This window comes from Athene noctua, chromosome 1 (genome assembly GCF_965140245.1).
Source record: "Athene noctua chromosome 1, bAthNoc1.hap1.1, whole genome shotgun sequence".
NCBI classification, from domain to species: Eukaryota; Metazoa; Chordata; class Aves; order Strigiformes; family Strigidae; genus Athene; species Athene noctua.
The window spans coordinates 76,118,139-76,131,929 of record NC_134037.1 but is presented as its reverse complement, the minus strand read 5'-3'; the positions used below and the strand labels follow the sequence as shown (position 1 = coordinate 76,131,929).

General features: G+C 38.0%; 1 protein-coding gene across 5 annotated transcripts in view; it reads left to right on the top strand.

The window, feature by feature from the left end:
• The window catches only part of UTRN (utrophin), a 384,959-nt gene that overhangs the window by 154,408 nt on the left and 216,760 nt on the right, over window positions 1-13,791 (top strand). For all 5 annotated transcript variants that reach the window (XM_074896615.1, XM_074896617.1, XM_074896614.1 and 2 more), the window contains 3 exons: window positions 2,952-3,157; window positions 4,609-4,763; window positions 9,856-10,045. In XM_074896615.1, coding sequence (XP_074752716.1) covers window positions 2,952-3,157; window positions 4,609-4,763; window positions 9,856-10,045 — 551 coding nt within the window. The remainder of the gene's footprint in view (window positions 1-2,951; window positions 3,158-4,608; window positions 4,764-9,855; window positions 10,046-13,791) is intronic.

Sequence of the window (13,791 nt, the reverse complement as noted above, 5' to 3'; positions counted from 1 at the left end):
GTCACTGATATGTACTTGAAAATTGAGTTTCCGGTTTAAAGGCCCCCTCCATTGAAAATTTTTTTTCTTACTGGTACTTACGGAAAGAAAACATAAAACTGACACAACTAGAAATTAAGGGACAATGTATTCTTTGAACTCTTAAGGTTTGCTGGTTGCTCAGATTAGAAAATTCATGCAGCAGGAAATATCAGTTAGAAGCAAAAATGGAAAGATGCGTTTCTTTATGTTCTCCTCCATGATGTAGTTTTCCTTTTCTACATCTACATGAACTTCTTTGTCCATAAGACTTGCTGGAGATGATAATGGGATCAGATAGAAAGCACACCGATATGTTGAAGGGTCTGATGAGGTTAAGATTCACAGGAGCTATGGATTGGTAGGGAAGTAAGATCCAAGCAAGAAACTGGTAAGGCCCAAGTGTTTCAGCCACTTAGAACTGGGAGTCAGGTGGAACCTTGTGGGAGGATAGTAACTAGTCCATGGGAGTTAGTCAACAAGAGGAGATTTAGTCACAAAACATTCTTGATTCTTTAGCAAAGGTGAACAAGGAATAAAGAAATTGTATGTTGAAAATTTGAGCTCATCTACAGTCATGCCCATCCAAGGTGGGAACAGAGAGGGTGTGTTTGCTGCCATGGATGAAGCTTCCAGTAGATACTGTAGATGTGTGTGAAGATCTTGCTTCTTGTCATGAAACATGAAAAAACTGAAGGTTTTGTTGCTACTGACATTTGTAAAGCTTCCTCTTTGAAGAAAAATTAAGCTCAGGACTGCTTTATGCACTTCGTTGTTTAAACTCTGAGGGAAATATACTGATGTCCTACAAACTCCTGTGAGCCTGCTGTATGCTGTTAGATGAAGCCTAATTATTCAAATAGTTAGGAGCACAGAAATAGAGAAGTTTCCCTCTCTGGAACTTCCCTCCCAATTACTGCATGTACATTGGGAATTAAAAACAATTTCATCAGAATTCTTTCCAGTCTTTCTGCCTTTGATACCAGACTGGTGCCCCTGACAACTTTTTCTAGGAACCTACCTGTTGAACTCACTGAATGCTGAGGCTACCAAGAATTTAACTTTTTTTTTTGTCCTGTTTTGGTGGAGACTGAAGAGAGGGGAAATACGTCAGCAATGCAAGAGAGTAAGGTTAGCCTGGCTGTTAATATGGAAAAATATATCAAGAAATATTCTTTCTATAATAATACTACATAAACATCAAATATCTATCCATTTCCACCAAGTTGTTATTGTATGCAGCTGTTTCTCAGGGTTATTTTTTCTTTCCAGCTTTGTGGTGAGAGCCTAAACACTTAGGAGGTTTTCTTCTGTAGTTCACTAGCCAGCACATGGGGTTACAGCCTTTTTTTAACTCATGCTGGTTTTGCTTTTTGGTGAAATCATTGATCTCTCCCAACAGTTGCTGGTTTCCTTTGAACATACTCTTTATACATTAGTAACACATTTTTTAAAAAAACCCCACCTTATCATTTACTGTTGGGCTACTGATGCTTTCTAAGTTCTTGTTCAGCATGGCCTATGTCAAGCCTGAATATTAATCCATAAGTTGCCTGTGGGTTGAAATTGAGGGATCTCTATTGCACAGGTTATTGGGTTTGTCTACCAGTAATACAGTTACTCTGACAAGTGGGCTTTGCTGCCACAGTCTGAGAGCTTTGTGAAACTAAACAGAATATTGTTGAATGTATCTTCCCAGGCAGATCAAGCATAAAATCTTTGTATAATTGTAAAAGTTAAAAAAAAACCCCAAAGCAAAGTGTAAAGTTCACTTAAATGTTTTTAGCTTAAGAACAACCTTTGACATTTTTACTTCATGGAATATTGAGGTGTCCTGAGTATCAAGTGTGTTAATTTTATAATAAAATTGCATAGGTACTGATAAGATAAATATATTGGATGTGTTACATACTGCTTACCTGTTGCTGCTCAGAGTACAGATATACTCAAGAATCCAGCTTAGGGGTTTTTATTTGCTTTTTTATATTTGCTTTTGTACTCTTTAGTTCTAGCGATCTAATGTGTTCCTAATAACTGTCATGACAGGTGATAGGGAAACCTGTTTCCACCTCTATAGACTTTCAAATAATATGCTTTTTTATATCTGTAAGTATTAAGAAAAAGGTATGATGCTACTCATTTCTCTCTGAAGGCAGAATTACTGTGTTCCCTGACACATTATTTTTTTGTCATAGGCTTTTATTATGTTGTCTTTTTCACCCTTTGTTTATTAAAGGTTAAAACTTGTTTATTGATAGTCTAATGTACTACTTATTGAGAGGGGAACGGCATATCTGAAGGAAATGAGGTGTGGTCAATACGTTTTCTGTTCTGCTGTGTAATCTGCATAAGCCTGTAGAAACCTGTGGTGGAATGAAAGTGCCAAAGTAGGTTGTTACTAGAGTGTTTCTACCTTGGCAAAATTATAGTACAGGTGCCACTAGACTGCCTTCAACACACAGTGGTCTGGAAAGCTGAGTTCACTTTGTGTAAGCTGTCTATATCTAAACAGTATTGATTTGTTTATTAGTACTGGTTTAAATTGCAGAAGCACAGATGACTTGCTGGTATAGCCATCACCCTAAAACAGTGCTGCTTGGAGCCCTGCTGCTGAAATAATTCTGCAGTGCAGCTACAGTAGATATGCCTCCCACATGTGTGTACTTAAAAAGTAGAATAATGTATTTGAAATGTTTCAGAAATAATTGTTACTTGTACACTGACCTGCTTAAACAAGAGGTAGCCAAACACCTGCATTTTTTGTTTGCTTGTGTGAATGTGTAAACTACATGGGGAACTAAAATACTGAATATTGAAATGACTGTATTTGAGAATTAATTATATTATTGCCTCTTGTCCTGAGAATTAAGTGATAGTTATGGCTACTTGTTTGTTTGCCTCAGGTTTTTCATATTCTGTATTGTCCTTCACAGTGGAGAAGGTGAAGAACCAGTGGGACAATACCCAGCATGGCGTGGAGGTGCGGCAGCAGCAGCTAAAGTACATGCTGACGGACAGCATGCAGTGGGATGAGCAGAGGGAAGAAATGGAGCACCTCATGGAGCAGTGTGAGATCCGTCTTCGTATGCTCCTGCAGGCCCCAAAAGAGATGCTTGCCAAACAGGTTTTAGACAACAAAGTAAGGCTATTTACACTTCTTTTTTTCCCCCCATACCAGACCCCTCAGTCTATATAGTGCTACTGGATGCAATTGGTGTGTGAATATACAATTTAGATGTAGGTTGATTTGGCAATTCTGGCTCTTCTGGGGCATGACATACTCTAAATTCTCTTTTATTTATATATATATCTCTCTATATCTATATATATATCTATATATCTCAGACATCCTGAGAATAACTTTCTGGGAGAGAAACAGGTGGCATGTGTGCATGTGTGTCTTTTACTAAATGTAGTTGAAATGAGTATAGTGTAGCATCAAACAAATTATACTATTCAAAAAGCTTGAACCTCAGATCAATAAAAGTTTAATCATACAGCCACAGAATGTAACATGTATTACTTCATAGAAACCTATTAACATTTCACTTCTGATGGGTTCCAGGTGTATTTAACACTTTTTTTTTTCTAATGCCATGCAGTCTTTACTGCTTTTCATATCACAGCAACTATGCTGTGAGAAATCAGTAAGTCTGATGTCCTTTGGTCCCGGTGGCTGTCAGCAAAAGGGCAGGCTGTAGGGGGGTACTGGATGAGAACTAAAGAGTTGAATCAGTGAGGAGGGGCTCTTATCATTGTGGTATTTATAACAGGACTACAGTAGAGTTTATACAAGTGTGTGTGCATATATATACACACATATGTATGGACAATGTAGGGGTGCTGCTGGGTATGGAAAGAAGCAGGAAGTATGATTGTCAGAATTCCTCACTGATCCATAGCTATTTCAGTAAATAGTAAAATTGTGTGCTTTCCATCATCTTTCTCTACATGAGCAGGGTATTGGAAATGGACTATTAGGTCAACCTTGCTTTAAGTGGAAGTAGGCCTGTGCCCAAACATATAGTACAGAGGTTTTAAGATACAAATGGACACATATACATGCAAATACATTTTTTTTTCATTTAGAAATAACCTTGAGTTCAGGATTCTGTGAAGGCACCTTATGAATATCCTGCTGCAATAAGCAAATACATCTAACGTATTTTCTTCATTTAAAAACAAAAAACGCCCACGATACAATGAAATCAAATTCTCATGATGTGCACTTGATTTATGCTACTTTTAACTGCTGCTTATATCATTATTATCATAATTTAAACTTATTCATGCTACTGAAAATATGGAAGTATTTTTAATTGTGTTGCCAGTAAAACAGAGAATAGCATTCTTCTAGCCTTTAGCAGTTCTGGCAAGTACAATTTTTCATCACCTATTTGTCTTTTGGTTGGTTTATTGTCAGATCACTTAAAAAAAAATCTTAAAAAGAAAGTCTACAGATACTTCTAGATAAAAAATATTTTTGTTGAAGAAAAAGGCACAAAGAGGAGGGTTTTATAATATGATAAAATGCATAATATGAGAAACAGCCTGATTTTTATTTACTCTTGTTCTGGAATTGCTTTTTAGCAGTTAATACAGGATTTACATAGAGGTGACATTACAGTAGCTGCATTCAATGATCTTTCTAATAAACTTCTTCGAGAATATCGTGATGATGACACGAGGAGAGTGAAGGAAACCACTGACCAAATGAACACTTGTTGGGTTAATCTCAACCAAAGGTAATTACAATGTTTCATTGTATATGTAGCTGTTGGTGATATTAAACTTCTGTGTATACATGTGTATTGCAGTCTCTTCTCTGTCTGCTTTACTGCTGCATTTAGGATTACTGTGGATAATTGGTCAATTACAGTGAAGCTGGTTTGAGTTTTGATGACTGAAAGTCCCAGATTTCACCATGGAAGGCTTCTGTATGATGTGGGGTGTTTTTAAGTGGGGAAGGGGAAGTACTTCTCTCGTGTTTGGTCTCGGGTTTGCCTGTGGCAGCTATTCTCTAAGTGTCTTTGAACAGTTCCTCTCCTGTTCCTTGATGCTGGTATGCTTTATGTATTTGTAGTTTGGTGCTGTGCTTTCTTTTTATAAGCCTGCAGGTATTCAGCATGGTCTTTCAATGCATTAATTCATTATGGCCTTTCATCTAACAGAAACTTTCCCCGAATGTGGATGCGCTTTGGGTTCCTGAGTGTGATGCTTCTAGCATTCCCATCTAGAAAATATTTCAGCTATAGGAACCAAGACTTACTTGAAACTCACTTCCTTCTATTCATCCTCTGTTAAGACATATTTGTAACTATATCTTAATGAAAATACAGTATTTCCCTATGCATAATATTTTTTCCTGAACGGTAATCTAATCTCTGCAGAAATTCCTTTTATTCTTTGATAGCTAACATATAGAATAGTGTCTGACTCGGTGCCTGCAGCTTACAAGACAACATGCTCTGTGGTTAGGGGGACAGAACTGAAAGTTGATCCTGTATATATGGGAGTGGAGGAGATAACTGAAGTCTATATGTATGTGTGCATATATGTGCAACAGGTAACTGCTTTTGTAATGACATGTCAGTTAAATGAATAAAAATCCTAGGTAATAAAGCCTCTGAAGTTGTTATATCCTGGGGAGTAAGAGGCAGAGAACTTCAGTGGCAAGGAGCAGATAATGAAGAAAGAGTAGAATGTTATCTTATCCTTCTTTGGAGGAAAACTGTACTTCTGTCATTTCGTGATTTTTGATGTGGCAGCTGGATTCCTGGTTATGTCCATTGAGAGATGAGGTACAAAACAGGTAAAACTTTGTATGGCTCATTCCATGTGATCATTTGAGAGAGAATAAACATTTGTTAATCTCTAAATGTTTTAAGACATAAAATGGGATTTTTCAAGTGAGTAGAACACTTCATAATTATTCTATGTGATGCAGAAAAGTTCTTTTCCTGGTTCCTCAGAAAACTTCCAGTAGACTATGGGAAAGGCTTTAGCATATGACAAAACTTCCTTGGCTTTTTACTTTTCTGAACTAGGTCACAGTGATGAGGTCACCTCCTGAAATGGCCCTTCTCGACCATTCATTTGAATTAAGATCAGGGACTGCAGCATTTTCACCATCAGATCATCCTTTCTTTCCTCAAAGTAAACTAATAATTTTTCCAAAAATGCTGTTAACTTCATCTGAATGTCATGGTGACATCTAGGGATGAAGATGCAATTAGAGGGTGAGGAGAGACAGCTCTTTGTTGGATTAGCAGTAACAGTAGACTACAGCTCTGTAGTACTCTCATTCACATTCAGACTTTGCAGTGTTCTGGCTAGAACTAGCATAAAACTGCCCACCACTCAGAGCAGGTGACCGGAAAGAAAATCTCCTGCCTGGAAGCCTCTCATTATTTTTGAATCTGCTTAAAGTCTGGAATAATAAGCAATTGCATTCGTTGTGTATAACTGAAGCTCTTCAATTATCACCGGGGCTACTCTTTTGCAGTCTGTAGCCTTAGGAAGATGAGTATCTGCTTTGTTTTTTAACTAGGGACAGAATATAAAGAACTCCAAGAGCCACTGGGTAGCCAGAGTATGGAGCTGCTCAAAGTAATCCCATGGAGTAGCAGATTAGAAATAAAAGGGGAGAATGTGCAGTGAAAGCACCTTTTCAAGGAAATGAAGGGTTTATACATTCTTTAAATGCAATAAATAGAAACCCTAGTGAACCTTGAGTGACAAGACTGACTTCATGTGGCAGATCTTGGACATGCAGGAGTTGTGCATCAAACACACATGTGGCCCTATGGCTTCTATAAGGTCAGATGTGCATTTATAGCATAATGCTTGAAATACCAGTTTGTTCCCATGCTTGGAGGTTGTGGAAGGGGACCTTAGTAACATCACCCGGGACCATCACAGTCCTGAACAGCACAAGACCACTACCAGGAAGACTATAGTCGTGGCATGTAAAGTTGAAGGAACTTAGTTTAAAACTGTTGCAATTAAGAGATAGAAACTCCCCAGCTTGACATTGTGTGAATTGAATACTTAGCCCAGTGGCTATTTATGTTCTATTTTTATACATTAGGATGAAACTGTAGTAATTCTGTGTGGTTTTGCTGCCTTAGTAATGGATTGTAGTTGCTGTCTGTATTGTCTCAGATGTTATTTTCTGACTTTCTTTTGATCACACACTTGTATTCATTGCAGATTTTTAGTTTAAATCTGAAAACATAATTGGGTGGAACAGAAATCTGAAACAGTGCCATGGAAACTTAAATAGTAGAGTTACAGTTTTCTTTTTCTTGGACATGTCTTTGCTAATAGAATCTGCTTAGATCTTCTCCACTATCACTGTGTTCAGTGAAGTTAGCTGCATTTGTAAAGAATTCTCCAGGTTCTCCTTACATTTCATTCTTATGTCCTTGAAGGACCCTCTTTTGAGGCTGTTCTAATTGTATTAGAATGCTTTGAAAATCTGAGTAATCTTTTTGTAACATGGGATAGTCATTAATCTGCAGTACAGAATTCTCCATTTTCTATTTTACATTTGTGGCCATTACTGGAAGGAAATTAAAGTATTCATATCTGTTCTGTAAAAGTGTTGCTCACTACTGCTGTACAGGTCCCATGTAATCTTAGAACAATAGTTGTAAATCTATTAATTTATGCTGCTGGAGTACATATTTAATGAAAGGAATGATTTTTACCTTTAATCTGAATATCATGACAGCAGTGGGACTGTGATAGGATTTCATTCTTTCCTTTAATTTCAACCAAGCAGGAAGTTTGAGAAATTAAACCGAATGTTATTAGCTACAAAGCTCAGGTTGTCTCAATTCCCATCCAGCACATCAGTACTTAGAGATCTGGGTCACTTAATGTTTCATTCTTTGGGGCTTTTCTTTTTCTTTGAAGGTCACCTTTATTACCAGTCTGTTCTTCCTGTTGTCACTCCTGTTCTTCCACCTTTGGCCTTAACCCCCTGCTAGGGAAGAAAATCCCTGCAGAGGAAGGAAGGTTTTGAAGTCAGAGCTCATAAATGCTTTTACTTTATGCTTTTCTCGCAGTTCCTCGGTGTGCTCTAATTTTTGAGCTGGTGCTTGTTATCTTTTCTAGGCAATATTTATCCAAACCATTTGTAATCCCTAGCATGTTATTTTTTTTTTTTCTCAAGAGTGGGTGAAGCATTCTAGAGCTGCAAGTGAAAAGCAAGAATGGAAACTTCTTGCCCTGCTAGTCATTTATCAGTAGCCAAAACTTGGGCAAGCATGAAATCAGGAATGATTCACACAGTCTTATCTTGGATAAAGCAATTATTAATAAGTGACATAAGACCTAAACTCCTAAAGTGGGGCCTGCAACACTATCTTTTTGCAAGTAGTATCTAGAAAATTCAGTTGATTATGCTAATACTTGGGAATGTAAGCCTAGCAGAATTGGAGTTACATGAGATTTCCTTGAAAGAAAACAACTTCTCCTTGCACCTGATGTGCTAGTAAATCAGAATACCTGCTTTGAAATACCATCTTGAATGGTACTGAACACCTGCAGCTAATTTAGAAATTTGTGATTCTAAACACAGTGATTCCCTAGTACCACTAAGCAGTACTGTTGCCACAGTGTGGCAAGGAGGAAAGAAAGCCTAAGGAGAATAGGAGGACACAGAAGACACATATTTGGGCCTGTCTGGACAAATGTGTTCAATTCATGTGAAAATACCAAATGCTGAGTGTTTTGGCCTTGTCTTACTTTAAATATCACTTGCCCCTGAAATCTTACAATATGGCTAGTGCTTGGTGCAAAAATGAACTTCATCATTATTTAGCAGCAGCATTCTAGGTAGTAGCCCTTTTAGGGAAGTTTGTACAGTGTTCCAGTGTGGGACAGCTTGTTTTACTTTTGTCCTGATTTTGGGAAAAGCGATTCTGTAAAATAAGTCTCGAATGGGTGAAATTTAGCTTGTCATGCTTTAATTAACGTTGTTAATCAGAGCTTTTAAAATTGCTGACTGTAACAGTTTCCCATCTGAGTTTCATTTCAGTGACAAGGAAACAGTTCTGTTATGCAGAAGTATAATGTGATCTTTATTCCTAGGAAATCTTTTGAAGTTGCTTACCAACAATATAAGCCAAAGGTTTTAAATTAGTTCCTCACATCCTAAAAATATCCTTACAAACAAAACCGTTTGTACCAACCAAAGATCTTCTGGATTGATTGAAAATTTCAAACATATTTTACCAGTCCTTTCACATTTAAGCGTGTTGAGCATGGCTTGACTGTTATGATGGCAGTGGATTGTTCTATTTGTGTGATAGTGTCAAGTCTTGTCTTTTAGCAGAGAGAACCAGGTATTTGACTTTTCCACCCTCAGCACTTTAACTCTTACAAATTTAGGGAAATGTTTCTGCTTACTATAAAAGACAAAGAAAAAATCTTCAAGCTCTCAGTGCTTCTATTCAGTATTATTTTTTTGTTGATGAGGAAAAACATTCACACTTTTCACACATGGGAATAACACTTCTGCCATTTGGGATGGCATTAAGTCCATGATGGTGATACTCAAAAAGGAAAAGCTAGGTTTTTAATGACTTTTTCTTCCACATGCCTTTTTTTAAAAAGGGTTGTGACATATATAACCACTTCAGAACATCTGTGGGTAGCTATAGATATAATAACCACAGAAACAATGATATAAATAATGCTAAACAAGCTGTGACAGATGTATAGTTTCTTAATAGAGATAACTTTCATATTTCCTTTTAGTAGTTTCATTATGATGTATATAATGCTACATGTTATGTAGGAATATACTGACATTTGTCTTGTTTTCAGAGCTGTCGATAGGCAGAATTTCTTGGAGACAGAACTGAAGACAGTACAGGCCTCACACAAGGATCTGGAGAGCTTCCTCAAGTGGCTTCAAGAGGCAGAGACGACAGTTAATGTTCTAGCAGATGCATCCCAGCGTGAGAACACTGCTCAGGACAGTGCCTGCATAAGGGAACTCAGAAAGCAGATGCAGGTGAGAAACTAAATAATACTGTTGTTGTTTATGCTTTGTCTCAACAGCGAATGTTGTAAAGGAAAGCTATCTACTTCAGTGGGGAAACCTGTAGCCTATTGGAAGGCATTTAAAAAGAGTATTTTAGGAGTCAGATGTGTGAAGGAAGCTGGTTTTTTCTCCTAAGGTTGGAAAAACAAGTTTTGTGGACATCTGTGGTACTGAGGGCTCTTCAATGTCTGTGGAGGGTGACTGTATTCAGCAGGTGTATACTTGATTAAACCAAGTCATATTGTGTTCTTATCCAACCAAGCAATTTAATTTCCTCCAAGTAAAGCCCTCCTGGGTTGCACTGTCTCCTATCCCTGCCTGCCTTCTTCCTCCTGCTTTTTCAGCAATCCAAGAAATTGTTGTGCTTGGATCACCTCTTCTCCCACTTCTGCTGTCCGGCAGCTCCCCAGCTGGCCTGCCTTCCTGTACAGGCCACAGACTGGAAACCTGAGAAATAACTGAATAAATTAAATGAGACCACTTACACTCCTTTTAAATATATGGACACCCTAGCTTGTCTGAAATCTAGAAGGGCGATCCCTTTTCCCTCTCTAAGCAGCATGGACTAGTTGAGAACCACATCATTTGTCTGTTCCTTTACATATCCCATACATCTTCTTTGGGGAAGTAGGAGGGAGAGAGAGGAGCTGGGTTCAGCCTGTACTAAGGGTACAGTGTATTGAGGGAAAACAGGAGGAAAGAATGTGGAGACTCGACAGCTCTTTTAAAAATCAGTATCTTTGGGCCTGTGTGGCAAATGGTTGAACATCACTAAAAGAGTTTTATGTTTCTACAGTATATGAATTTTCTTTGTCCTGTTTACCTGACGTGAATGTATCATTTTTCTCCTGAATTTTTAAATATATTTTTTCCTTCAGTTAATTGCGTTATTTAGCAGTTATTTTGATATGCGAAGAACTGGGCCGTTATGTCAGTTACTAAAACCTGCACTCTGGGTTTGGAATAATGTTGTCTGTGGTCTTTAAGTTCATGGGGTCTGAACAGCTTATAGTGAAAAAAGTTCTGCTTTCAGTAGTGCTGTTGATCTGAACATATCTGCATTGAATTCAAATGAAACAAGACACTTTAAAGTATCTGATAGCAAGCTGCTCACTGTAATCGTAAGGAAGAGAACACTATGTTGTGGAAGCTTGTATCTGTTGAAGATGACATGTCACCAATGTTTATATGATTCTGGTCAGTCAGGTAGCTCATCTGTAGAGATGTGGCTCTTTGTGAAATGCTGATACTAGTCTGTAATGGCAACACCTAGAAGTTAATATTTTTTATTGGCAGAAATCCCAAACAACTAGTGTAGTGGAGGTAGAAGAGCTAAAAGAGAGGCCACAGAAAGTTAACAACATGAGGCAGTGCTTTGTATAAATAGACTTATTTCTGCATTACCTTGCATTCTATGTAGTCAATCACACCAAGTTGTTTATTTCACAATTTGCTTGTTGGCTCTATGCAGCTGTGAAACACGTCGGTCATGGAAGATTGTTCGCCTTCCACTGTGCTGCAGTCTGGTTAAAATTTGTCAGAGTTGTGCCGTGTGTGTGGAGAACTGCTGGGCAAGACTGCTTGCTGTGTGGAGAAAGTCTATAACCAGCTCTTGACCATAGCTATTGTCCTGGCTTGTAACCATTGAGAAGGCAGGTGTAGGTGCTTGGGCATGGCCTCCCCTTGTTCAGCATCTCATTACCTGATATTCTCCATCTTTTTCTATGTCTATATTCTTCTACACACTGTGCATATGAAGCATAATCACTTAACTTACCCATGGCTTCACATAATAATGTGAGCTTTTTTCAGCTACTGAAGAAAGTTAAGTAGAGCATGTCAGACTGTCATAGCATAATGGCTTCTGAAATGAACTTTGTCGCCTGTCATCTTTCAGTCTCACTTTAAATACAAGTGACGACATTAGTATCATGACACTGACAAACACTCCAAAACCAACATTTCTGTTTTCAAATATATGTTGAAATGAACTTTTGAAAATAGAATGAAGCTCTAACATCTTTCTGTACCTTAAAAAATTAAGTCCCCTCCCTGCAAGTTCTTAAGCTTAAAATCTTATTAAACAAAGATCATTTCTTGTTCTTCCCCTGTTGAGTGATATAAAATAACAGTGTTCTTCTCTTTGTGCTTTGTTGAATATGTGAAGTATTTCTTTTAAAATGGTTTTAAGAAGAATGCAGGGCTTGTGACTCTCTGCTCTGTGTGAAGATACCTCTGTCTCTGCAAGCCCTGTGCATTGAGTAAAACTTTACTATGAATTTAAGGTGTGAAAAATTCTGGGTGATATGGGCTGAATACAGACAAAACATGATGATTTTTTTTAATGTCATGTCATGCATTTTCAAAATAGCATCATCTGTTAAACTGGCATCTGTGTGTGCATGGGAAGACTATCCTCCATTACATTTTGGGCCTAACATGTTTGGCTGCAACTCAGGCCACTCTGCAAGGGAACTGGTGATCTGGACACTGTTGTAACCTTTATTTTGCCTTCTAATATGACATCCAAGGCTAGCAACAGTACGGTGCGAATAATGCAAACTTTGAGTGTGGTAATGGTTTGTTTTTGGAAAGAAGGAAATTCAGTCTTTTTTTAATTCTCTCAGCATCTAAATGTCGCAGAAGACTCTTTTCAGCTTAGTACCAAAACACTCTAGTCTGTGTTGCAAAATGTTTAGCAGCCACCTGAAAGAGGTTAAAACTTAATTTGAAGATGTAGAAAATGAGCTAGGAAACAGTAAGAAGTAATGTTGGGTCAATGTACGTGAAGTCCTGCGCCTACAGATGTGAAGGTGTTCAAAGTAATGTGAGAGTTTTGTTTGAATGTAAATGAAAATCAGCATGACTAGTGGTGGGCTGGCTGTTTGTCTCACTGCTTGATTTGAATTTGTATATTATCTAGGAAGAAGAAAAGCAGAACTGAAAGGAGGATGTGGGTGTGGACCGTGGGTTTTATCTTACACAGAAAAAGTCTGAGCTCTTGACAGTGATTTCTGAACGCTTCAGTATTGGTTTTGGACTTGTGCTGCTTCATAGATTTCTTCAATAAATGTTTGGTAGCAGTATGTCAGCTAATGATGGTAGGCTAGAGCCTGGTAGATTAAAGGAACAGACTTGTGGTGGGACAGAGGAGTAGGTATAAGCCAGGAACAATGGAGTACAGGGGAATGGTTCAAATGAGTGGTGGAGATGAGGAAAAAAGATGAATCTGGCAAGGTGAAGAATACAGGTGGTAAGACTTATATACACAGAGTGGAATAAAGGCTCTGTTTCCTTAAAATTACGTTATTGGTGCTGGACAGATCAGGAACACAATAGAATACAGGTAAAAGGGCTGTACCTGAGGACTGATAGAAGCATTGTTTCAATTTTAAAAATAAGGATGAAAAGGTGGTGTTAGCAGAATTGGATGGGAAGAGTGTTTAAATGTCCTGTATGAAGAACCTGCACCTGGCATTTACCCGTCAGATGGAAAGTGCCCAAGAGGAGGCAAACTGGTGTATAATACGTTGGCATCTAAGCTGTGCATTATTTAGTATCACATGAACTTGTCATGCTACCTGCAGTTGGTGCATACTGTGCTGATTGATGTGCTTGAAATGTGTATGTACCTCTTCATGTGGCAATATGCACGTTGATTAATACGATTACTTGTAATGGCGTCTACCATCTGCTGTGTTAATAGCCTTCCTGAA